This window comes from Drosophila nasuta, chromosome 2L (assembly GCF_023558535.2).
Source record: "Drosophila nasuta strain 15112-1781.00 chromosome 2L, ASM2355853v1, whole genome shotgun sequence".
Classification (NCBI taxonomy): Eukaryota; Metazoa; Arthropoda; class Insecta; order Diptera; family Drosophilidae; genus Drosophila; species Drosophila nasuta.
The window spans coordinates 1,547,745-1,575,256 of NC_083455.1; the positions used below are offsets into that span (position 1 = coordinate 1,547,745).

General features: G+C 39.0%; 1 protein-coding gene and 5 non-coding genes across 7 annotated transcripts in view; 3 read left to right on the top strand and 3 right to left on the bottom strand.

The window, feature by feature from the left end:
- LOC132783728 (bone morphogenetic protein receptor type-1B) overlaps positions 1–27,512 on the bottom strand; it is a 54,900-nt gene that overhangs the window by 14,670 nt on the left and 12,718 nt on the right. The window contains exon 2 of one of the 2 annotated variants that reach the window (XM_060789076.1): positions 12,296–12,430. In XM_060789076.1, coding sequence (XP_060645059.1) covers positions 12,296–12,430 — 135 coding nt within the window. Of the gene's footprint in view, positions 1–5,698; positions 6,962–12,295; positions 12,431–27,512 lie in introns of those variants that run through there. The other variant, XM_060789077.1, reaches the window with a different exon arrangement.
- Positions 10,850–10,921, top strand: Trnad-guc (transfer RNA aspartic acid (anticodon GUC)). The gene has a single exon. It is a non-coding gene; the product is annotated as a tRNA-Asp (tRNA).
- On the bottom strand, positions 11,260–11,331 carry Trnad-guc (transfer RNA aspartic acid (anticodon GUC)). Its single transcript has one exon. It is a non-coding gene; the product is annotated as a tRNA-Asp (tRNA).
- Trnad-guc (transfer RNA aspartic acid (anticodon GUC)) lies at positions 11,804–11,875 on the top strand. Its single transcript has one exon. It is a non-coding gene; the product is annotated as a tRNA-Asp (tRNA).
- Trnad-guc (transfer RNA aspartic acid (anticodon GUC)) lies at positions 12,148–12,219 on the bottom strand. Its single transcript has one exon. It is a non-coding gene; the product is annotated as a tRNA-Asp (tRNA).
- On the top strand, positions 17,532–17,605 carry Trnan-guu (transfer RNA asparagine (anticodon GUU)). Its single transcript has one exon. It is a non-coding gene; the product is annotated as a tRNA-Asn (tRNA).

Sequence of the window (27,512 nt, forward strand, 5' to 3'; positions counted from 1 at the left end):
CCTTCTCGAGTTGATGCAACCCGTTTCGGTATTACTTTGATGTGTTGTTTTATAGCTCAACGCAGATGAAACAAATGCGATGCTAATAAGTCGTCTTTGTTTTTCGATCGACAAAAAAGAAACACAAAAAAAAAAAGAATTTTAAATTTATGCGTCTGCCATATGAAATAGCAAATGCTATTTGGCTTGCTCCACGCTACAAAAATAAACATTTACTTATATTTAAACTGAGTCGTCGCCGCGACGACTTAAAAATAAAGTCGAAATGTCTGCCAGAGTGGCGTCTGCAATTCGTTAGAGATATCTGAGGAAGCTACAGGAAAGAGGCTAAAGCCAATGATAAAACTAAAGGAAATGGAGGAAATTGACAGTTGCCATCAATCAGCAGCCTTTTGGCCAATTTGAATACTAAGTTTATGCTCGTGTGGGTGGCCCAATGGCCAATATGCAAGTCGCGTCAAAATGTCAATTAAATTTATGTGCAGCACACGCCTGGCATACAAAAGTCTAGGCCATGTTGCTGCTTCTGTGGCTTTAGCTCTGGCTGCTGCTACCCTCAGCCATTGACAGCAGCAACATGTTGCTGCTGCCGTTTTGGATACCAACAACAACAGCAACCAAATCAACAGCGACCAGTTGCTGCTACAGACAGCCTGGCGAAAGCCGGCGACTGTCAAATTATAAAATTTGATTTTGTACACGTTTATTTGGCTTTGGCCACCTTATTATGAATCAACAAGTTTAGTGTGATCTAGTCTAAAAAGTACGACAAGTAAATACCCTCACTCTAAGGAGAGTAAAACGTGTATGACCATTGAGATTCAGATTCGGTTAACAATATTGTTAAAAATAAACATGATTCGAACAACGAAAAGTACATTGAGTCTGAAACACAAATAACATAAATCATTTATAATTTATATCTTCTTGGACACTGGCCACCTGCTTGCATTTGGACAATACTGTAATACCCTATGTCAAAGAGGCGCAGGGTATCAAGCACATTCTGCTGTCGCGCCTTTTATGGCTGCGAAGCGCTCTGCTGACGTGTGCAGCGCCAGCAACATAGTCCGATATATATACTATATACCGTCTGCTACGTTGTGTACACAAATATATCAAAAAAGTCAGTTCCTAAAACGAAGAAGCGAGAATGAGATATAGATAGAGAGACAAGAATATACATCTGTGAAGACATCTAGTAGATCCAATTATACATATTCATATAAATATATCTTTTATATGAGCGTTGTCAATGGTTCGTTTCGCATTGTCTGGCCCCCAAACAGTTGTCGGCCATTGTTCATACTGTTGTTGTTATTTCAGTCTAATAAACTTGCCGTCGCGCTGTCTGTGATACACATATAGAAAATCCACTGAGAGGAATGTAAGAAGTCAAAATGCTTTCATCGAGACTGCTCGACACCGAAATACCCGTGACTCGAGTTTCTATGGTATTTCCATAAGTCCATAAGAATATTTTTTGCTGATCATTAATCTAAAACCTAGTCTGAAAGTAAGAATTTGTCTTCTATTTCAATAAATCACCAAGCAACTTCAATTATATAAAAATTAATTGGTGGAGTCCCTGTTATAAATTAAGAATTTAATTATTATACCAAATATTAAGTTCATCTCTTTAAAATAGCTTGTCGGCTATAATGTGTTTAAGATGAGATTTGAATTACTGAAATCAGTAGCAGTTTATTATATGATATAAATATAATGATGGACTAACACTCATAAATTCAACTCGCTAAAAATAGTCAATACATATTTGCACCCAAAGATGTACTAAATAATGAGGACAAAAAGTTCCAGAAATCAAAAGAATATCGTTTTGTATTTATCACAGAGTGTGATCATATCCTGTTACAGGTCTTCTTGCAGATATGTCGCCAACGTGTGTGCAACACATGTGAGGGCGCGCGTGAAAATGACTGAAATGAGCCAGCTCTGCATCCGACAGATACTCAGAGATGCAGATACGGATACGCAGGCAGCTGCTGTTGTTTGTCAAAGCAATGGAAAACCGTCCACGGATTGCCCGTGCTGCCTTAAAATGGCATGGAATTTGCTGATGATGCAAGTGAAGTGAAGTGAAATGTATCTGCAAGATACGCAGATACACATACTGACAGTTGTTATGTAAATGCAGCTTCCTGTCAGCACATGCAACCGCAGAAGAGCTAAAGCAATAAAACAAAGCTCTTAATCTTTGATTAATCTCAAAATTAAATAAAGGCAAGACAGTTAGAAAATTGCTGAGTGTAGGATCCTTACAGTTTAAAAATTCGAACATATACAATTTGATAAAGATATATATATGATTTGTATATCTTTCTTGTTTATACGATTTGATTTTACTGAAAGTTGTGTAAATGGCATGGGATTCTCCCAGAATTTAAAATACATAATTTTGCATTTATGTTGATATTTAGATTATTTCATTGACAGGCCTTCTATAGTCTTTTACGATTGCCTTTAGTCGTTTCCCTTCTACAAAATTAACACTTATAATATGAAAGAAATTTTATTGCAAAGATAGTCAGTCTAGTACCCTATTGGGAAGGTGTTTTAATACACAATATTTTTAAAAGAAACTTGTCTGTATAGAGATTTTTCTCTGAATTATTGAATTAGCATAGTATGTACATATATTTATTATGGGATTTTTATTTATAATTTATAAAATATGACATGTAAAAAATCTATGCCCCAGTGTGATCGACTGTGACATAGCCGCTACCTATATTGAATACAACGATATTCTACAAATATTCTGAAAATATTGAAATGTCGATATAGTACTTCACTTAAAATACACAGTACAAATTATACCTAGTTGGTAACCAAAGCAACTAATACCCGATCAGATGGCTATATCATCTCGGCTATTGAAGCTGAATGTGAATATTTTTTTACAGGCACAAAGTTATAATATAATGGGTGACAGGTAAAAAAAACATTCTTTTGATCCCGACCAAGAATATTTATTCGATAATCAATGAACACGTCGTGAATTAAGAGATTAAAAAGTAATCCAAAGCTAATCCAAAGTATGAGTCAATAATGATTCAATGAGAGATCTATACGCTTGGCACTCGGTTATGTATGTAAATAGATCGTCATGTATTCTCACGAATAGATCACGTAGCTGGCTGGGTCATCTTTTGAGTTAGTCAGAATGATGAATAAATTCGTCAAGTCGCCAAGCAGACAAAACAAATTCGCTTGTTTTGACTTTTAAGACGCGACACGGCGACGTCTGTAAATTCTGCTGACCACAGCAGGCGATTTGAGTGATAATAGTAGCGACGAAGAGAAAAGAGAGGTGAGGAGAGGAGGCGCAGATACATTGAATGCAGAATGCAGGCCCATAAAATCAATGACCTCTTTCGCTGCTGTGTGTGCTGCACGACAAAACCCGAAAATCGGCAAGTTGGCATTTAAGTGAATTAATTTTAAATGCTACTCGCAAGTAAATCGCACAAAACTTGAACGACGAACAGCGCAAACAAGTCAGCACAAATACTCGAATTGTAACAGTTTTACAAATGATTGTTGAAAAATTCGAGTATGTATTTCCACATCTATGCTCAGGGCGAGAGCGAGGGTGAGGGTGAGGGTGAGGGCGAGTAGTTGTTGCGTCGGCCTGGCTTTTTTTAACTTGCACTCATTGTTATTATTTTTATTTTTATTTGTATTTTGTTTGTTTACGCCAGCGACTCGCTGATTAGATTAAGTCTGGCAATACTAACAAACTGGCAAGCGACGACCAGGTTGTCGGGCCATATAAAACACACACGCACACCTAGGGAGCAACACCTCGAGAGTTGCCTTATCAGTTTATTGTGGTTCCACGAAAATTTTGATGTGCTGATAACGGAAAACGTCGCGCATTTAATCATAACTGAATTGAAAATAATGATAGCATACTCGTACCCTGCACTTGTGCACTTCCTCCATAAAATGGAGCCTACGTTGTCCAGTTCGGTTCAATCATAATTCTTCGAAGCAAAAAGATCTCTCACACACTTCTCTAAGTCCCACATCAAAAGGTGTTTTCGCATTTGTGTTTTTCGTCTTTGGGTTTTTATCTGTTGACCGTTTCTCCATTTGCCCGATTTGTCATGCGCATTATGAACTGACTCAGACTCCGATTCCGACCGGGACGCACCCTGAGGCCGCCCATGGCGAGTTTATTATTAAAAGTATGTACAATATAAATCATGAAATGAACAGAGAACAGAGAACAAGAGGCGGCTACACCTGGTCAACTACTGACAATGAGGATTATGTGCGAAAGAAACACTACAACTTTGAACTATAACGAATCTTATGCACCCGAGAACCCAAAAATACCTTTCGAGTCTAGAGGATAGAAACTCTTACACATTTTTGTATTTAATGCGGATGAAATTGTGCATCTTGTTGTCAATAAGAAATTTGATTTTGACTTGTTTTCAAATTAATTTTTGAAGTTCTAACTTTAGGTATCATCCATTATATGGACGTAATACGTTACTTAAAGTAATCTTAAAGGGTAGATTGAATTAAATGCTGAGATGCATATCAAAATAATCTAAGCAAACGAAATCGAATGACACAAGGTTCTACATAAAATGCGAGAATTCATAGTCACACACACACACACAGGCACAGTCACATCTATACAGATGTAGGACTGGCATCCATTAAATTGACAGCTGATCTTTTTTGGTTGCCTCATTTGCAAGGGGTGCCCGTTGATTTCGGGTATATTTTTATTTATTTTTGTTTTTGTTCATTTCATGTTGTTTTTGTTCTTCTTGCTGCTGCTGTTGTTGTTGTTGTTGTGTGTTGCTAGTCTGGTCTGTTCTACCTGCGCACGTCCATAAAAATTAAGAAAAACATGCACAACAAGCAAAGGCGCAAAGGAGACGGCAGACGGGAATATCGGAGCCGTCAGACGTCGCATATTTTAGGCCGCCTTTCGCGTCGACATTGCTCTTCTACTATCTCTCTCTCTCTCTCTCTCTCGCTCTCTGTTCGACTCGGTTTTGTGTTCAGCACTTGACATAGAGGGAACAACAAAACGCAATTAGAAGAAAACAAAAAGAGGCAACAACAAATTTCAATTTTCAATTGAAAACCATCGACAACGAACACACCAAACAGGATATTTTCAGAGGATTTGTTATATGAGCACTGCATACTTATGAGCTACAATCATCGGTTGAAGATCATGGAAACATGATCTTGGGACATGTCCATTTCCGCGACTATTGCGTCGATCTCAAGAAACGATAACGTTGACAGGAGATCTCAGCTCAACTCAACTCAGCTCAACGAGAAAACTACAAGGGAAACTATAGGAAACTTCAATAATTGAAAAACAACACAAGAGAGTCAAACAATATCATTCTCAGCCTTAAGCTTTTCGACGCTCAGATTCCCTGTAAAATTTTGTTGTAAGCAATTCTTATTCAATTTATTTTGGTTGAAATAAATATTTGCTCAAACTAATGCCCAAATATCATTAGCAGATAAATAGATTAAAATAATTACTTAGTGAAAGATTAAGTCGACAATATATTCTATCTATATATACATTTATATAAGAAATTCTAGCTTTAAGTTGCAGCTAAAATGCCCCATCTATGAGTTCGCAGGGGCATACAAAAAAAGATAAATGAAATGTTATATTAATATTTACCATGTGCCTTCTTCTTTCTGGATTTCGGCGCCATGTCTGAAGATGCAACAACACCAACAACAACCAACGCCGATGATTTTTATGCGAAGCGGTGGCAGCGACAGCGACAGTGACTGCTGCTGTTGCTGTTGCTGCAATGCAGCAACCTCTCTGCAAGTTGTTGTCTTCGGGTGTTGGGACCCGTTGCTCAGCTCTCGATCTCTCGGTCAGCCGTGCACCAAAACAATAAATGCGGCAGCGGCAGCAGCAGCAGCAACAACAACTGCAAACATCAACGTAGCAACACGAGCCGTTTGTCTATGTGGTGTTGTGTGTTGTGGATCGTGTGGAAGAACGAGAACTGGATTCGTTATATACCTTTGTCTCTTCCACCTCTCTCCGTCACTCACTCTCTCTCTCTCTCTGTCAGTCTGATGGTTGCTTTTCGGTTCGGTTCGTCTCGGTTTGGTTTGGTTAGTTTATTGCGGTCGTTTGGCCGGCGGCGTCGGTCAAACCGGCGACACCATGGAGCCTCCTGTTGCTTCCCCCCTTTGGTGGGTTCCAAGTGTATACAACAACAACAACGGACAAAATTATGGCTTTTGGCAAACTTGATCCTGTGTGTGCGCCGTTCTTGCCTCTTCCTTTGCTCGTTATTATTATTGTTGTTGTTCTTTTGCTGGGCCTTGTTGTTGCTGTTGTTGCTGGTTGTTGTTGTTGTCGCCGCAGTGGTGTGAGCGCGTGATCACGTTGATTATAATTATATACGAAAGGTGGCAATACAAATCAGGTGAAATTCAATCCAAGCATACGTCGAGTCGTCGGATATCCTGCGACAGCCACACCGAAAGACGTAGGGACAGACACTTGCCAAAATACAATTTTATTTCAATCTCAAACTATTATTTCTTTCTAGTTGGATACAACTTTTTGGCACTTTACTTCAGGCAGACACAACACTGTTTGTGAACCGAACGTTTCGTTTTGTTTTTTTCTTCTCTTTTTTCATTTAAATTATTTTTAGCGCGTTTATAATTTTTCACAAATATCCACGCAATTCTATCTTGCAATCAATAAACAATTTTTTTATTTTCCGTTCCGTTCATTTAGATTTCTTAAGCACTTGTCATTTGATCTATGAGCACTGCCAATTCAGTTAATAATCTTTGCCATTTAAAATGTTTGCTAATTGCACGACAAACGAATGACGAAAGAAACGCAGCGCAGCCTCCACGACACGAAATCCGCAGATACGTCACAACACGAGCACGACGTATGAGGTACTGACTTTGCTGCGGCCTGCAGCAACAGGCGTATAAAGAGAGTGCGCGCACTCAAACAGAGAGAGAGCGGAAAGAGAGAGGTAATATTTGAGAGAGCCGCATTAAGGGAGAGCTGAGAACACTGAGCGTAAATAGTCAGTACTTTCCAAATGTCTGCATGAATTTCATTCTTCAAATGCGTGAAAACAGTTGCATTTTAAAACATTACTAATATAATAATTTTATTGAACAAATATATATTGTGCGAAACATTTATTTCTTTTTAAAATAAATTTATAGAAATCATGAATTGTGTACTATTGTACTCGTATTTTCTTACACTGTTGTCACTCTTTCTATGATTCGAACGCTCTCACATTCAAGTGCTTGTAAACTTTACGCTAGCGCGTTGGCGTCTCTATGTCGGCAACGTGTGGGTGACCGACAGAGAGAGTTAGCATGAGAGAGACGGAAACATAGATTGATGGAGAGAGCGCGCCAAAAGCGATAGCGCGTTTTGTGCGCGATTTAAAACGCGTGCTCTCTTTGATGCTCACTTGGCGTTTTTCTTTTGGCCACGCTCACTTGTATTTCAAGTTTTGAATGGCTCTGTGAACTTGTGTGTGTGTGTATGTGTGTGTGTGTGTGTGTGTGTGTGTGTGACTGAGAGAGTGCTTGTACGAGTATCTTGATCTTTAACCGTTTGTGTAGCATCGTATTTCGTTGCTGCTTATTATAACTGACATATCTAGATATAAGGCATGGGCAATGCCCGTCGGTGCTGTTGCTGCTGCCGCTGCTGCTGTTTCTGCGGCTGTCGACTGCGTAATTGCTGGGACTGCGACGGAGACTTGCAATGGGCACGGATCTGAGGCCCTTTTTTGCATATGCATCCAACTGACAACTGCCAACTGGCCAACAACAATAACAACCAGCAATAATAATAACAGTCTTTGTCTCGAATTTGTTAAGGCAATGTGTGATTAGTGGCAACACCAAGCCAATTCCATGTCCATCTCCATCTCCATCTCTAGCAAGTACAATCATAATCCCAGCACAAATAATTTCATTTGCGCTCTTGTGCAACAGCAACACTTAGTGAATTCTGTCCACAAAAACTCATTAGATGTCAACCGATACCCATTTCGTATAAGTCAAACAGAAGCCTCGCTAATTAGGCTCGCTGTAAATACCTGACCAGCAGCTCAACAGCTTTCAGGTAGTTGAATTTCATACTTTTGCATTAAAAACGCATTTGGCATTGCGTTCGCTGGAATAACAGCTGCAATGTCGAGTACGCCCTGAACTCGAGCATAGTTTCAGACCAACGATAACCCTTATGATCCCTCGAATCAGCTCCAAAAAACATTTCGACTCCAAATGCATTCATTATCTCGCACAAAGAAAAACCATAACTTATAGTGTATACAATATTTTGCTGGGCATGTGCCCTCTGCTCTGGATTTGTCTATCTAAATGCTTTGGTCAGATTCTACTCGCTGATTGCCAGATTCTTGCTCTTGCTGTTGTTAATAATAACGTAAGTTGTTGTTACGCTTGTTCAACGTGTTGTTGTTGTTGGTGTTGTTGTTGTTGTTTTTGTTGTTGTTGTTGTTGATGTGGAGAGTGCTGGCAGGCGAGGTGTGATTTCTCAAGTGTAGGAGTCACGCAGCGCACAGCCGGCAACACTTCGCCCGCCATGGCCTGTGGTGCACCAAAGACGGTGGATGCAGCCAGCCTGCGAGGGCATTAAGCTTCTCTGTGCAATACCCTATAAAAAGGCAGAGCGATGAAGAGAGTATGCTCCAAAGACAGTTAAAGAGGAGACTCACAGAGACTATATGCAGAACTGTTTAAAACGATAAAATCGAGTACTAAAAAGAATTTCATTTATTAATGTTGAAACAAAAACAAATAATTTAGACCTTGATTATATAATTTTAAACAAACAATTTGTGTTATAATTTAACGAGCGATTTAGATAAATTACCATTTTCATATATGGAAAAATTAATGGGAACACAACAAGTCTGGCACTCTCTGTAGACTATGAAAAATGTTGATTTTTCTTTTTGGGTCTCCATTCTTTTTCAGCAGCCACTGTGAATGCCATCTCTGTCTGTTCTACAATTATCTAGCTGGAAGAGTGTATTTGTATGTGAGAGTAGAGAGAGATAGAGATTTGAACAAGTATAGAATGGAAAAGGGAGTTGTGCACTCTTGGATGCAACAGTGAGTGGAAATGTGCAACAAGAAGGAGGGAGGCGGAAGGCGGCAGTCGGGAGTAGGGAGTAGGGAGTAGGGAGTCTGGCACCAAAAATGCTAGGCGCGAAATTTTTATGACTTATACTAATATTACAAACGTGAGGACTTGCTGCAGTCTACAATTAGCACCTTTAAGTGATGTGCATTAACATTTATTGCGTTTGTTTAAATAAGAAAAAAAAAACAGCATCCACCATTGAGGGAATGGAAAAAACAACTTTTTGTTGTTTCTTTATTTTGTATGTATAGAGACGAATTTTTTATTTGTATACAATTGGTATGGGTTTTCATAGAAGATTTCGAGTATTTCCATGGAAATGAAATGTTCGCCTTTGTACGTCTCTCAGACACAAGATGTAGACAACATGCCAGACAAACTGGCGGCCCAAGTATATGTTATCGGTATCTGTACCTGTATCTGGAACGAATCAACACACATTAGATACAGAATGAAGAATGCTTCAAGCCAACGGGCCAACGGACCAACATGGCCAACAGATGTGCGCAACAGGCTCCCCTGGCTCTCAGTCTTTGTTTATCCCTCTCTCTCGCTCTCTTTCCATCTTTGGGACTCTATCGATCTCCCTCAGTAGAACAAAGGTCCGACAATACCCAAAAAGGTCTTGTCCAAAAGGTTTGAAATGTCACTTCAAGTGTGGCTGGGCATTAAATCAATGTCAGTCGATGCTCTGAACAAAGGAAAAGATTTCCCGTCTCTTTTTCTCTCATTTTCGAGTAGCAATGGACTGATGTATCTCACAGATACACTTGCATACATACACAGAAACACTTGAATGTGAATGTGTCTCTATATCTGTTGTATTTACTGCATGGAAATTTCGGTTTGTGTTCTACAAGAAATTTGTGTCAACGTGGGCGAGTCGCTTTTGTTAGTGTGTAAAAATAAGTACAAACGCATTTCGTGTTTTGTCATCAGCATGTGGACCACAAAAAATGCTACAAATTCCGTTCTTGTTCTTTGTGAACGTTTTGCAATGCTTCTAAATTGTGCGACTGAAGCGAACAGCCCAAAGAATCCAAAACGAGTAAAGTAATGTATGTAGGTGTGTGTTTACACACATACGCATGTATCTGAAGACTGCATCATTAACACTTCAAGAGAGCTGCCCCTTACCAAAAATGCATCAAAGAGAAGTGCAATTAAGCATTCATCTCCTCGCCTTTCCTGTGCTACGGATTTCTTGATTCTTTACGCGGCAACAACGTTTGCGTTTTCAGACACTTCAATGCCCCAAGGTGAGGTGTTAAAGTTTCATGGAATTACAACAACGATAAATTATAATTACACGCACGGCTGAGCATAAGTCAAGCAGCGCATACATGCATAATAAATGTGTACGTAAACTTCTTTGGGGTGCTGGAGATTTGAAACACGTCAAAAATAATTTGTAAATGCATTTCAAATATTTCATTAACACCTTGGGGATGAAAGTGTTAGCTCAATTTTTTGAAATGGTTGCAAATTAATTTTTGAGTTGAGTTGTATACCATATTTACAAAAATTCTGTATTAATACATCTCAATAAGACCTCTAAGATTTAGGAACCCGAAGTTGGAATAACCTCAAGCGAATGTCGCAACATGTCGTATGCCACATTGTCTTTTAGGCAAACCAATTTCAACATCCTCGATAGTATAGTGGTTAGTATCCCCGCCTGTCACGCGGGAGACCGGGGTTCAATTCCCCGTCGGGGAGATCGAGATACGATATTTTTTTTTTAAATTTTTACTAACCAATTCTTCCATTGAATTCCCCCAACTAAAAACACAAATAGAATAAATACCATTCCGACAACATTAGACTGTCTTTCCATATATGTAATAAACAAATCCATATTTGGCCTCTGTTGCTAGAAACTATTCTACCATATTCTATTCCTCTTCATGAATTTATGTCCGTCCAACAGGCAATGACACGACTATAGTTAATAGTGAAGTTTACCAAAAAAATAAATACAATACTGAACTTTTCGATAATTAGTTATTAAAGCTTACTGGGTATAAAAATTGTTAAAAAAAAAAAGTGTAAACATTCTCCCCGACGGGGAATTGAACCCCGGTCTCCCGCGTGACAGGCGGGGATACTAACCACTATACTATCGAGGATGTTGGGACAGTCTTGACAAAAACATTTTTTCCAATAACAGTGATTTAATAATTATTGGTAGATTTTTATCGGCTACACCTATTTTACACTCCGGTTTAAATAATTTTTAACAATACATATAAGTATAGACGAATTTAAAGACATTGGCTTCAAATAAACGTAGTATATGATAGAACTTCTATCGCTCTATCAAGCATCAGTGTTCACGTTCTTTTTAAATATTGTAAGTCGCGATGCAACAATCACAAATTACAATACACTAAGCAATTGTCTTTCGTTTAACCATCTCACTTTGTATTTGTACATATGTATGTATGTGTTCAAAATTGCAATCGAACTGATGATTGACAGATTGTAAATAAAGAGAGAAAAAAACAATACACCAAATAAAACATTTTCATTCATATTGACCCAGTCAATACGAAAAAAGGCGTATGTACAAATAGACATTTCGACCGGCGGCATACAACATCCTCGATAGTATAGTGGTTAGTATCCCCGCCTGTCACGCGGGAGACCGGGGTTCAATTCCCCGTCGGGGAGAGATGTTACGAATCTTTTTTTTAATTTTTAAGTACATTTTTAAAATTCATTTTTTAATTTTTAAAATTTGTACATTAATTTTTAATGGCTTTTAATAAACTATAAGTAGTATTAGAAGTCAACTTATCATATTGTGTAAATTAAAGTATAACCAATAAGAAATTGAAATATTTTCTGTTTAACACTTTGAGTATATTGAATACCTAATTTAGTTACGTTATATAGTCACTTTTTTTTATATACAAAGCAGCAAAAAAAAAAGAATTTCACATCTCCCCGACGGGGAATTGAACCCCGGTCTCCCGCGTGACAGGCGGGGATACTAACCACTATACTATCGAGGATGTTGAAGCACGTTTGTTAAAACGTGTATTTCAGCTGAGCACCTCTTTTCTTTCATTCTCTATCATTTTCACTCACCAATTTCTGCTGGTTTTTCGTGTATGCGTGTTGTTACTGCTGCTGCTTCCCTTAAATTTGTAACAGCCACATCATCATAGGCGGCTGAGTCTTCCACTCTTTCATCCACTCTTAAATCGTAAGTGTTGAACTGGCCTGTAAAATATAGAGATAAAATAAAAAAACATTATTTGTTAAGTGTTATGAATGCACCACCCTTGGGCTAGGATTTATTAATAAACAGCTAAGAGTGCAACTTGGCACTTGAATGTGTTTCATGTTGGCGTCAATATCAATATTACAACAATAGTCGTTTAATAAATCAAGCAGGAACAATTTAAAACTCTTTTCAAAAGTCATTCTGCAATAAACGGAACAGAAAGATGAGAAATATTCGAAAAATAAATTTTAACCCATCCACAGTACACAATTTGTTACTTTCTTTTGAACCAGAACAGTTTTTTCGGATCTAGTAGAGTTTTGGCAACTCTACGACTGTTTTGCTTGGCTGCTAATTCACAGTCTATAGAGTGCATGTCGTGTCTAATAAACAACTTACCATTGTGAATTTATCAAATTATATTAATAAAAAACAAAAATGGATTACAATTATAAATTTTTTGGATTAAAAATAACTTTTTAGATTTCGCTGAGTTTTGATTCTAAATGACTTTTGTGATCTAATTTGTAATTAAATTAGCATTAAATATCTTTATTCATATTGCGAAAAATAATTACAGTGAAACCCCTCAAGCCCAAGGGTTGTGAACGACTTAAAGAGACGAAAATGCTTTTGTAAAGTGATAATGATAATGTACAAATACATTTATGTAATTACAAATTATATGGGAAATATGACAATTTATTTTAGCTATTCTAACAAACAAGTGTAGATAGCAGAATAGAACTATAACCTCTTACACAACTTTTAAGAGTTTGGCAAGATTTGTAGCAGCAAGCTTGGTTGATAAAAGCTGAGACATTTGCACCAAGCAAAGGTCTGAAACGGAGCAGAGGCGTTAATTGATTAAATGGTTTTGCACTTTGCTGACGAAGTGGAGTGCGTAATTGCCGTCGATGTTGCTGGTCTCGCAAACTCTGCTAGCTTGACAGTTACATAAACCATTTATCAAACTCGCTTGACATAATGCAGTAAATAACCGTTCTGTGGGGATAGGGATGGGGATGGGGATGAGGATGGGCATGGGCATGGGAAAAGATAATGCAATTTCCGAGAAGCAAAACAAACAAAAAAGCAAAGCAGAAACCAAAAACAGAAACAGTTTTAACGCAAAGTGAAAAACAAACGTGACTGGCTCAAAGTAGGTGCAGCGGGGACAAACTCATTTCATATGCAACAGGCGACAAACTTAACCATAATGCGCAACAACACCGGCAAATTAGAGCAATGCGTGTTAAGAGACGATAACGATAACAATAACGATAACGACTCCAATGACTATGACGATGACGATGACGATGACAATGGCAATCAATGATTATGCATATTGCGATGATATAGTTCGCGTCGTTCGCATCGGATCGCATCAATCGAAACGCAATTGCGCAGAAATAAAAGCTAATGCCAACTGAATGCTAAACGCCGTTTGGCAAGTTGCCCCAATTATTTGTCCATCCCGCCCCGCCCCTCGGGACTCTTGATTAATGGCGCAGTGTATGTCCAGAATCGGGTGTGACTCTTTCTACTACTATTCTAAGCTAAATGAACATGAATATATTTAATGCTTTATAAATTAATCAATGAAACCCTGTCAGTTTAATTATATGGGTAAATCATACTCGAACATATATCAATTCTATGGCACTTTCATCGGAAAAAAATGATTGATGAGAAGCCAAATTCAAATAAAAACTCTAAACGTGGGCGAATAATGAGTCACCTCAAACTAACTGATTTACTGAACTAGAATAGAAAGTCGAGAGTGTATGCAAATTGTAAAACATCTCGAGTGTTTTAGAAAGTCTATTTGCAACTACGAGAAGTAGGTCATTAGACGGGAAACGATATTTTCGTGCAATTAAAAATTTATATTTTATCAAAATAAATAGGAAACTTTTGAGAGATCACTTTGTTCGCAAGTAGCAATCTAAAAAGAATGCCCTGTGAATTGCGAAACTTTATTATATTGAGTTTTAAATATTAATGCAAGAGAGAATTGAATGTATTTCAAAACATTTAATTAATTTCCATTTTTTAATAGCACCTCCTAATCGTATATTGAACAGGCTTGATATTTACTTAAATGCATATATATTATTAAGATAGTATATATTTTGTTGTGTTTATCCACTCAGCGTATAATGCCCTTCATACTTATAAGTGCCAGGGTATAAGCGGCAACTCAGTTTATGCATAGCAAACGAAAATAGATCAAAGTGCATTTCGAGTTTTCTAGTGGCGTTTTTTAGATTTAGATTTGGCGGAGGAATATGCAAAAATATACTTTTGACTCACTGAGAAATGAAAAGAAGAAAGTAGAAGCAGAAATGTGTGGCAAGTGATGCATGCCCCATAGCACTGCGACCCGACTGGGTGCTGTCTATCAACGCTTCGAGTCTATGCTAAATGAGCTGCAGCGCACACCCACAACCCTCCTTCCCCTTCCCCTTCCCCTGGTCTTATCTTGCCTTCCTTCCCTCTTTTTCTTTCCCCCTTCCCTAATCGCGTCCGCGCTGCATTAGTCAAAAGTGCGTATATGAAATCAATTAAAATTCCGCACGGCACACGGAATGGACAAGAATCCGTCCGTATTTACGCTTTTAGCGGCCTATGCGCCGCGCATGGCCTAATGAAGGCACGTCTTCGTCTCCACACATGCACATGCACATGGACATGGACATGAACGTGGACGTGGACGTCATCAGCGACAGCGTCAGCTGCAAGTGGGATACAAGTACGAGTAACGAGTATGGCACACACACTGAAAACTGAGAACTGACGACTGCGAACTGAGAGGCAGTCCAATCAGACCCGATGCCACTCGAAATTTGTTTACAACAGCTTGAGGCACACTGATTGCCGCGTGGTCAGGTCATGCCTCAGCTCGAATTGCCCTTGGGTGCTGCTGCTGGGGAGCTATTCAAAATTTCTGTTGTTCTCCTCTTGAATGCATCGCAATAGGGCTTTAATTTTCTTTGGGGTTCTGCACGAAATGAAAACTCATCGTATAATAACACAATTAATGGATGGGTCTTGTGTCCAAGACCTCCGCAGGTGTTGCCAGTTTGGACACGCCACATAAGAAGCGACTGCAATCACAAACCATCTTCGTTTCCATCTTCATCTTAATCGTCATCGTCATCGCCATCGCCATCGCCATCGCCATCTTCATCTTCATCTACACCCCATGACGTAGCTATAACACGTCAATTTAATTCGCATGTGATCTGACTTACGACAAACAGAGATACCGAGAGTATTATATCATTTAGACATTTCGCATTTAACTTAATTGCATCTAATATAAGGGGAATCCGTTTATTGATAGTCATTATGATAGTTATTATGTTTACTGATGTCGAGTCTTTAAATAAAATAACATAATTATGCATAGATATAAAAAGTAGAGCAATTTCTGATTTGACGCGATTGTTAACTATGACGAAAATAAAAAAAAAAGTTGACCGCAGAAGACAATCCAATTTCTAGTATTGCAAATAAAGTTCCACCATAGCATATGGTAGATATATGCTAGATACCTCAATTTTAAAAAGACCACCCAAGATATTTAGATCATAGCATATTGATTATTTATGCAATCATGAATCTATTCATGTACACGTTTTGTGTGCTTTCAAATATTTTCACTGCTTTTATTTGCTTGGCGTCGAGTCAACGTCAAAATTATGACTGACGTTTGATTTGTAATTGAAATGGCAGGCGAGACGCATAATTTGTAGATTTGTTTATGTTTTCGCTATATAGTAGTACATACATTTGTTAGCATAGAAAAAAAGAACATTTTGGGTGGTCCACAAAACGTCATTGCGAGTGATCGCTGCGCTTGTTCGGTTGTCATGTGTGTGTGTGTGTGTATGTGTGCGGGACTTTTGCGCAATGTTCTCAATTTCAAAGACTAGACATATAATTGAAGATTTCCTGTCTCGTCCAAAATGAATTACGCGCCGCTTGCGATCAACGAGAATAAGTGACAGAAGAATCAAGAGGAGAAAAAGAGCACTTTAAATTGAATAATGTCACCCAAAAGCAGAAACTGTACAGACCCCATCACACCGCACTCAGAATTAGACTCGGATGTCACTGCTGCTGAGACGGCGATTTGATGCCCTGGATGTGGATGGATGGATGATGAGGATGCTCATCACAACTTGCTGATCATACTAAGTATGTCAACTGCCACGTCGGCAAGTAATTCAATACACCACAGTAAAAGTGTGAAGAGGTGCATATGATTTCAACAAAGAATAATCTTCAAAATACTTGAACACTTCCACACACACACACACACACACACACACACACACCTACAGATATGTATGTATATATTAAATTTCATTTCAATGACAGTAAAGATAAGACGACCAAAATCCAACAGATACACACATGCTCATTCTTTCGACTCTACAGATAAAGATAACACACACTCTCGTCGAGAAAGAAAAAGGGTTGTTTTTAAAATAAGGGGATAAGTAAAAAAAAGAGAGCAGAACACAACACAAATGTTCTTTTCTTTATAAAATGTATGTATTGTTTTCAGTGACATTTGAATTTGTTCCGAAATGAAATGGATTAAGAAATCCGCTCCACTACTAGATATATTCTCAAAATATAATCAAAGATTCTTGAATGCGCACTCTGGTGTAGCTATTGTCATCATAGCGAAACTTAGATGACATTTATTAAAACAAATGCACATTAAGATAAGGATAATGCAATTATCTGCTTCAAGTCGTACAAGTTGGATTTAGTCGTTAGTAAATAAATGAGTACTCAATCTGCAAAAAAAAAACATAATTAAATAATGTAAACAAGTCACAATTTTTATTTTGTACTGGTCAATAAAAGACGATGAGATAATAAAGAAATGCTTAACTGCTGACGTCTTCGACTATCGCTAGTTAAACTGTGCCAGATAATAATAATTTATTTGTATATTTCTTTACTTATCATATTTTTATTGCTCTTAATAAAACTGACCGAGCTAAATATTCTTGGGCGTCTCTCATGGTATCGCTCGCACCTTATGACTTTCAAATTTGTCGGCCGGTTCCAACTGCCTCCGTGGCGCAATCGGTTAGCGCGTTCGGCTGTTAACCGAAAGGTTGGTGGTTCGAGTCCACCCGGGGGCGTCGCTAATTTTTTGTTTTATTAAATATTAAATAAATAAAATTTTCATTTTTTTATATACTAGCGACGTTTTATTACTACTAATACAAGTTCAAGTTCTTCAAGTTGTTTTTTAATAGCCTGAAATTACATCGAAAATGCGAAACAAGTTGTTGGTTACAAATGACCAATAAGCTTTGTTAAACAAAATACTAGAAACTCCTACATTGCGATACATTTTTATTGTTGCAGCTAGCAAAACAATAGAATCTACTTTTTACTTTGGTCAAAAGGCCTCAAGATATACGCTGCAGGGTACCCGCAATAAAAAATAAAAATACAAAATTGTTGCTTGCGCTCACACAAAAGACTCAGTCTGAGCAACTGAAATAAGATCGATGATCAAAGTTTGTGCCTCGATTCTCTGAGGCCATTTACAAAGCTTTTTTTTGTATGTTTGATAAAAAAATAAAATGACACAGCAACACAACAATTCAGCTCGACTTTTAGTTACTCTAACTCAGTTCAAAAACATACTATTAAAGGTGTTGGCAAAAGCAGGGTATAAGACATATTTCTTGAGAGAACTCGTAATTTCTATACCTAAATTTGGGCTTGTTCATTAATGACCAAGTACGAGACCAGGCAAGTGACCGAGTTCAGCAAAAGGAAAGCGGAATGGAAACTAACAAAGGCGGGAAGGCAAATGAATAAGACAAAAGCAATTGAAGCAACTCGAGCGAATAAAGTCAAGAGGCCAAATAAAGATTCGATTGGATTTTAGCAGTTTAAATTGAAAAGCTAATGCAACAATAATTTTGAACAAGAATTTATTATGCAGATTGTAAGATAGGAAAAGCTGAAATGAAAATATATTCCATATTGAATTTTACATTTTGGACAAGAGAGCCAAGTAATTTTCTTGGTGTAAACAGATTTCAAACCATATCAATAATTGAATAGCTCTAGGATACTACGGTTTGGGCGTGTCAAGTTACACAGTTGCGGAACGTGAGGAACGTGCCTCATAATTGGCTAAAACGACAGCGGCAGAGACAGACGGCAATGCCAGCAAAGGCAGCAACATCAGCCAAAAACAGTAAACCGTTTTTAAAGTTTCCACATAACTGGCTCACAACGCTAACAAGCAAAAAACTATTGACGAAAAAAGGAAGGCTCGCAATGCGCGTACAAAGAGTCACAAAAGCAAACAAAAATGACACATCAGATAAGGCAATATCACCTACCGGGGCCCGAAAAGCAACCAAGCTGGCCAACTGGATGTGAAGGTGGAGGTGGAGGTGAACCAGGAGCCGCAACATGCATGCATGGGCGGAGGAAGTGGAGCCTGTGGCGACGCGACGCCGTTTGTCTGCAACGTTTGCCTCAAGATGCAACAATTGATTGCAGGCGAAATACAATGTGGATGCTGCTAGCTGCAGTTGGCTGTTGGTTTGGCTCTCAGGGTCGTTGCACAGCAGCCAGCCATCCAGCCATCCAGCCAGCCGCCAGGTAGTCAGCCAATCCTGCTCCATTCTTCTCTCAGCTCTTCCCTTCTCATCACTTGTTAGCCTGCATTTGTACTTAGCAATGCAAAAGACGCGACGTTGTTGTCGTCGTCGTTGTTGTTGTTGTCGTTGTCGCTGCTTACTCGAAGTACAACACAAATTGTGGTGTCGAACAACATGTTTCTTGGTTCCACACAGATCTTGCAACAATGGACAGACGATGGCGTTGCCTGCTTACATTTCGGGTGCTTTTTTGAAGGAAAGTCTAATTGACGAGCGCCTCGCTCTCGCTCTCGATCTCAGTCTCGATGTTGCTTTTGGTATTGGTTTCGGTCTTGCTTGCAACTGTTGCCTAGACACGCATGCCTGTGCCTCATAATGAGGCAGCAGTTCACAATGCTGCAAATCCCATTTACAGTCTCAGTGCTCACACAATGGCAACTTCCCTCCAGAAGACACAACTGCTGAATGCGCGACGCTTTGACGCATGAATAAGTGATGCCAATTTTCAAGGCATTCGGCATTGGTCAAGTACAAAATGTCATTGCCATAAAAGCGAAGGTTGAAAAGCATACGAAAGATCAAATTAAAATAAGTAAGAACGCTCTAGGCGAAGCTGATCAGTACCTACATAGTATATAGTATATACTAAACTATTCGTAATGTAAGTCAGCATTTCTGTTAAAATTCTCGTCTATAGAACTCAAATGAACTTATCTTCATAACGATACTATAATAATATAATAAGCACTTTCTGAATGATTCAACGTCCGATATTTACGATAAGTATTACACAAATTGTTAGTGTATATCAATGTGCTCTGTGCTTCTTCTGAACAAAACTTAACTGGCTTTTTTGTTGGCGTTGTTTCTGGTGTTGCTCTTTAGCACTTCACGTGCGAAATAAGGGAAGGCGAAAAAACAGAAAAATGGCAACTTTAAATTAGGTTTGACAAGATAAATGATCGGACTGATCGCTGTGAGTCGAGACAAGACGAAACGGAGCTGCAAATAAAAAGAGCGAGGAGAGAGAGAGAGGCGAGAGGAAACCATTCAAGTGACCTCCATGGTAGTCTCTCATTATGTTGCTGTTCGTTCGCTGGCTCTCAACTGCTATTTCAATTCTTCAAGCACTTGAAATTTAAATTACAGCGGAAAAGGACGCTAAGTACAGACATACATACATATAATTTGATGGCATGGCTAGGGAATCTGGGTGCAATTTGCAATTTGCAATTGGCAATGGCATCGAGGCGTTGAAAGGCTTATTAAAAGAAATTTGCAATTACCACGTTGGAGCGAGAGAGGGAAACATATAGGTGAACGTATCAGTGTGTATGTGTGTTTGCGAAAGAAAGAATGAGATGGTTATGTTGAGATTCGCCAACATCTACGTTTTGAAGCCCATTTATGTTATTTGCTGGCTCTGTTTTCTTCAGCTGTTTCGCGAATCGAGTCTTCTGCGGGTCCTATGTATAAGGCCTACCACAATGGGGCTGGCACGAAACTCCACTTTTAGAAGGCACCTTATCTGTGCAACGGCATCAATTTTTCACACCAGGCACATTGCAGAGTCCGCAATCCACAGTCCGCTCAGTCAGTAAGCAGCAGTCAGCTCTAAAGGGCAAAAGCAGCAAACAGCACAAACGGCATAAATATTATGGCCAAGTTTGCAAAGCCCCGACTAACAGATCTCATATCGGGCAGAGTACGTGGCTCAGCTCAGCTCAGCTCAGGCAATGCCATGAAATGCTTAAACATAAATTCAAAAGCAACAACAACAAAGCACAAATGCAGCTGGTCTGAAGACTGCTGCTTAAGCCAGGTCCAGTCCTGGCTAGTCGATTTTGCTCTAGAGATTAGTGGTGCGACGAGTGCGAGTGGGACTTGCTCTTGCTCTTTGTCTGTTGACCCTGATCATCTACCACGAACAGGCGTCTCGACTGCAGTTCAAGCTGTATCATTAGAAAAGGCTGCAAGCAGAGTGGGACGTATAGAACGATCGTTTTAATGGTCAAGCGCATTGTTCCTGTTGCAGAAAGGAAAACTCGGGTTCATTGCACTTTTAATGCTTATTAGAATCCCGCAATTATCTCATGTCCTGCATTTGTTACGCTTAAACGATGCACGCCCTCAAAAAAAATACCACAAATAAGGAAAAAATAATGTCGGACAACTGTACCCAAGTGAAAAAAATAAAAGGTGTGAAATTTGCTGCCTCTGCATATTCCCTAAAGGCCCACCAAAAGACTTCCCTTTACCATCCTCTCTTCGATTTTTGGTTTTTTCCTCATTTTTGTTTTTTACTTTTTTCTCGTTTTTGAGGACAGCTCGCAAGAATTTAAAATAATAGCAAGGCAATTCGCCAGGCTGCAAAACGTGGCAGGAATTTTAAATGTATTTTCATCTGCTGTCGCTAAAGAATGATGATATTCCCAACTTTAAGATATCCTAAACGAAAATTCTACTGAATACCGACTACCCGACTATAGAATACACTTTTGATTTTAATTTTTATTAATTTGTCCAGACTAAAGTAATGACTAAAGTATTCCTTGTCATTAAATGCAGTTGTTTAACAAATATACCTCATCGGTCATTGTTCGCTACAGGGTATACTCAACGTCGAAAACGGCAAACGTAAAGTGTGATTAACGCGTACCTGCGACTGCAAATGGAGCTGGAGAACTGGGAACCTGGATCTTGAGAGCTGAGACCCAAGTCGGGGTCTCTCTACCTTTTTGACACAATGTCTTGCGTCTGCCGCGTCCGACTCAATTGGCGTTGGCGACGTTGACAAAAACCCACGGCATCTTGCATCCTCCTCGTCGTTGTCGTCAAAATCATCGTCCAAATGCGCGCAGAAGCTGCACAAAACCTCGCCGGAATCCTCAAACTTCAAGTCAGAGCAGTCCCTAGTATGTCCGTCTGTTGGGCTCTTAGTCTGTCTACCTGAGGCAAGCCAGTTTGGACTGTTTGTGGTTGGCAGCTTAAATGACCAACTCGTTATGTGTTTACCACAGCAGTAGCCGCAGATAAGCAAACGCGATGTGCAGGCGACGCAATGCGACGCGACGCGACGTTAAGTCGGAGCTGCCACAACCTCTGCGTGCCGCAAGCTCTTTTTGGGTCCCTTTTAATGAGTCTGGGCTGGGCTGGACCGAGCCGACTCGACTCGAGGCGAGGCGAGGGTTTGCTGACTGCATCTTTTTAATAATATTGTTTACGTGACATTTGATTTATTATGAACTTTTCCTTTTGACAGATTATGTGGCGGCTCGGCTTCACGCCAGTTGCTACTGTTTTGACTCTGTCCCAGTCCCAGTCCCAGACGCAGACTCTGCCTCTGCCTCTGTCTCCGACTGTGCCGTTGACTGTGCTGCTTTATGTTGGTTGGACTCTTGCTGGTTGCGGCTCCACGCTGCTGCACTTAAGTGGCACCCAACATTATTTTGCATTCGCCAGCGCAATAGCCCGACTTGATGGTAGAGACCTGCGAAATCAATTAGTCTACCTAATAAGTGCAAGAGTCCAACAATTAGAATCATAATTCACTAATTAATCATTAAGAGGCAGCGATCAAAAATTGCAATTATGATTAAATGATATTTCTTGTCGAAGGAATCCATTCTTGTATGTTAATATTGTTCATTTTTCTTAGTTCTATTCGCATCTTCTGAAGCCTTTAACTTTCAACAGAAAGCTCTATAGTTCAATAAAATAGACAATTCGCAAACACACTATATATATAATGGGAGTGTTTTACAAAAATAATATTTTGTTTAGTTTATAGTTTAAAATTTAAATATTAAAATTTTCCAGTAAAAGGTTATTTGTTAAATGTTACGATCCTCAGAGAGCGTGTCTACTATTCGATTATGCTCATCTCTTAATATTGCCGTTTGATTCGTTACGATTATTTACAAAGAACTCGACACAGAGTTCTTCGTTGTCGTTTTAATTAAGAACCAGTTTGATTTCGTCCCTCTCATTTTCCTATTGATATTTACAAATTAAATGTTGATAAGCGAAAAGGTTTTCGGGATGGGTTCAATTCCAGATTCCGGTTCTACGTTGTGGGTGCGATGTGTCTAAAATTTAATTATGCTGCATGCAACTAGCAGCCACTGTAGTTTTTGTTGTTGTTGTTGCCTTAGCTGTAGCGGTGGCGGTGGCAGTGACGGTGACGGTTGCTGTTGGTGTTGGTTATCATTAAGAGTTTAATCTTTATGGGTTATGGCAGCACTCGAGTCGTTAGGCTCGGTTTAAATAGCCAGTAAGTTCGCCGGCTATGTTATTTATTTGGCCTGCCAATAATAATGGTCATCATAAACACAACTCGCCCTCTCTCCCCACTGCGGGAGTTATACAACGAGCACGACCACGAGAACGAGAACGAGATGGGAAAGGCGAGAAGGTGTGAGCCATGGGGCGAGGGAGCGATCATTTTAATATTGACACAATGATAATGTCATAAATGTGACAGCGATAAAAATCACTACGGTTTTTTATATTATTTTTTTTTGGGGTTGACACAAAGCGGGGCATGGGGCTGCCCTCGTATGAGTCCGAATAGTGAGTGTATACTATTATCTGAGTCTCAGTTTGATGGCTTGCAACAAGCGCTACAGGTTGGTCATAACCTCTTAATGACTGTATGGGGATGGAGGCAGCAATTCAAACTTATTGACACTTTATAGCAATGTCAAATGTTTGGTCAGAAGAGCCTCTCAGCACATACAAGTATTGACACATTGATTAAGGCTCGCAAACACAAATATTGCCGCATTGGCATTGGCAAGGAAAACGTTTTCAGTTTTCGGCTTCTCCCTCACAGACTTTGACTTTGACGTCGAGCAGCAAACCGAATGTCGACTGACAAACAGATTTCATCCATTCGCAACCAATTCATGCCACATTTTATGCAAAGTCAGACACGACTTTGCACTAAAGCCGCCATAGGAGTCGTTGACGAAGAAAAAGGGAAGTTCGTGAATTCTTCTGCCACGACGTTTAGATGCTCTTTTGTGTTAAAATGCTTCAATTCGGATTTGAGTGTCTACATTACTTTTTATTGAAATTACGTTCTTGTCCTCCACTTTTCATATTACCACATATAAAGTACAATTTTAGTCATACGAATACAAGATATTTCACATAAGTAATTCATTATAATTAAACGAAAACGGCTTTATTTATTAATTAACGATTTTGGTTTTTTATATTCCAATTTAAAAAAAAAGCATAAGAGAAGAGCATTGAAGAGTCGAACTAACTCAGTCACAATCTTACAGGCACATTTGTTTCGCGAATGCTGGGGAAGATTTCTGCGCATAGATTGAGTACTAAGGCCAAGGAGAATAAATTGTTTTTTTTTTTCAGTCTCAGCTTCATAAGGCAGGCAAACTCCAAACAAGTCCCATCCTCCTCGGCTACATTCGTTTTGAGAATTCTCTCATTTGAGTCTGTGCCGAATGTGCGAAGGAAGAGGAAATGAAAGAAATATTCTGCGGTGTTGTTATCGAGGTCTCCGCATCGCGACTTGAGACTGAGACTAAGAATGCTCGAAAGGCTTGGAAGTCATTGGGGCTCGCGAGCTACAATTAATCATATCGGAATATACTCATTTTGCCCTTTAGTGGGCATAAATCTCGTCGGGCATTAAGCCGGCTTATGCCGTAGCGAAAGCCCGCTCTATACTGAGAAAGCGAAAAGAGCTTTTCGCGCGCATGCGCAACAAATCGCTTGATTACATTTTACTAAGCCCAAGTTGCCCATAGTTGGCAACACGTCGAATTTTGAATTCTTGGCAACAGGAAATAACCTTAACGAATCTTCACTTAATGTATTCCATTTTTAAGCATTTGCCACTGTTCGTCCATTTTCATTTCGTAATTCTCAATCCGTTCATCAAGTAAATGAAAAATCGAGCAACCTCCGGTTGTTTCCCTGCAAGATGTCGCCACTGGAAATTGCAATTAACTTAGACTGCCCCGCGACGTGTCCCTAGCGAACTCACACTCCACAATTTTCTAATTTAATTACGTCTGGCTGGGTATTTTTTCTTCACTTTTCGTAATTTTATTAATGTGATAAAAATCTGGCAATGTGCCCAGCATTCACTAATACAGAAAAGTCCACAGGAAATTGAATTCACTACAGAAAAATAACACACACACTCAATACTCTACAATGTTTTTTTACATTTTACATTTACTTTTGATATTTATTTAGATTGAAATAAATATTTGTGTATTTACTAAATAATAAATTATTAAACTAAAGATGTAAGAAAGCTACAAAGCAACGGAATTACATTATGCCGAATTAGCATATCGAAAAATATTAAAATACACTGTAAGCTAATACTTCGTATATCAATATACTATTTTAATGAAAAAAAGGATTTTTCCACTACCGAAATCATAAGTTAGAAATATATAATGACTAAATCAAAACCATTTTTCTAGCACACTAACTTTTTTCTTATTTTTTGAAAAGATGCATAATCATACTATGTATTTACTAACTATTTATAGATGATAGCTTCTTTTCTGTTCTGCGTCTAAAGGTAAACCGCAAAGACAAGGACCCAACTTTCGCAATTACAACCCGTCGACATTAACAATGAATGGCCGGTCCTTGACAATGTTGCATGTTGCAACTTTTTCATTTTTCTGGGTTACTGAGTAGAAAAGTAACAAGAACACAAGGATGTACAAAGGGCAAAGAGGACAGATATCAAAAGGCGATCACAATTAAGTGCATATAAATTTTGTAATTTTACGATCGCATTGCTTATAAAAAGCAAAGGAAGTACCACAAGAAAAGAGAAACAGGCTCCAAGCATAGGGTTAAGCTTGGCATAAAGTATGAGAATTTATGGGTCAACCAAAATTGAATGCAATAAGCCGCAAAAATATGGTCAATATCGAGGGTCGTCTGCCCGAACGTTTTGGGTACGCACATCGAGGTGGATGATAAGATACTTGGGCTTCTATTACTGATTACTGATTGGTAATGACATTAGCAACCGGCTGTCGTTAATTTTAATAATCCGTTTGCCATGCGAACAAGCACTAAACTGCCACCGATTGGTCGATTGGTGGTCAGTGATTCGTGGTTGATGCTTGGAGGCAGACGGTGGTTCAAGCAGCGCAACGGGCGGTCATTAAGGCCTGAGGTCGTGTAGGTAAATGCAGCCTCCTTTAGCGAGGTGTGAAGAAAAGTGTCGACTTGTTAAGGCCACAGACCACAGACAAACAACAAGATAACTGGATCCAGACCCTAACACTACAACCACCACGATCAGCTTGAAGCTTAGCCTGAGATTGAGTCGGAGTCTCTGACTGTTTCTCAGAATCAGCAGAAAGCGCACGCGGCCTGCTTTTGTGGATGCAATAAATAAAACAAGTTGAAACCGCAGGCACATACGCACCAACGGCTTGGCGGCATGTTTTGTCGTTCATGTGGTGTTTGTGGTGGTGGTGGTAGAGGTGGTGTTGCTGGTTTCCTTTGGAGAAGCTACTTGCCGCATATGCGATAAATTTTATTTATTTCTATACGAGGATATTCACATGCCGCACTTGCCTAACTTTTACCTCTTGTTCCACTTAATTAGTGTCTGACAAATCGGCAAGTTTCTTTGATGCCCCTAAGACTTAAGCCAATAAAAAAATATTATATGCTGGATTTAGAAGCTAATACAAAGCCCAATAAAATACTCACTCGCAAAATATGGGCATGATTCATTTTACGAATTATTAATATCTCTTTTAATATTATTTGTAACTCAGACTTTTTACACTGTATCAGAATTCGTTTGTTAATTGATAAACACATAAAGAGGAGTTTATTTACAGCCCCCCTTATTAGCATAACTAAATAGTTAGCTATGTGAGACTCATATTGAAGTAATATTAATCGAGTTTCCGGCAAATGAAATGCTCTTAGCTGAGAGGTGCAATTAGTTGGTCATATGTCCACGTCTGCATGGCATCTCTCTATTACCGAGGTAACCGGCTGGTGGCACCAAAACCAGGCAACTCTTGTACACTGAGGGGAACTCTAATCCAAGATAATTAATTACAGCTTTACAGGCAAGCTGCAAGTAACTTAATAAAGCATAAATGATTGTCAACTGTGCGCGAATTAGTTTTTATTATGTCAATAAATCGTGGCCAACTGATCGCCAGCCATAATAGCGAAAATATTCGAACTGCAATTTCAATTGGCTTGTTTTTTATACCCGCTACCCATAGGATAGAAGGGTATTATAGCCTTGTGCCTGCATGCAGAAAGAAGGAGGCCTATATATTCTTGATCAGCTTCAACAGCCAATACGCGATAGCTATGCCTGCCTATCTGTCTGTCTTCTCTGTTTGTATGGCTAAAACCATCTACTGCAATCGGATCTTAGTTG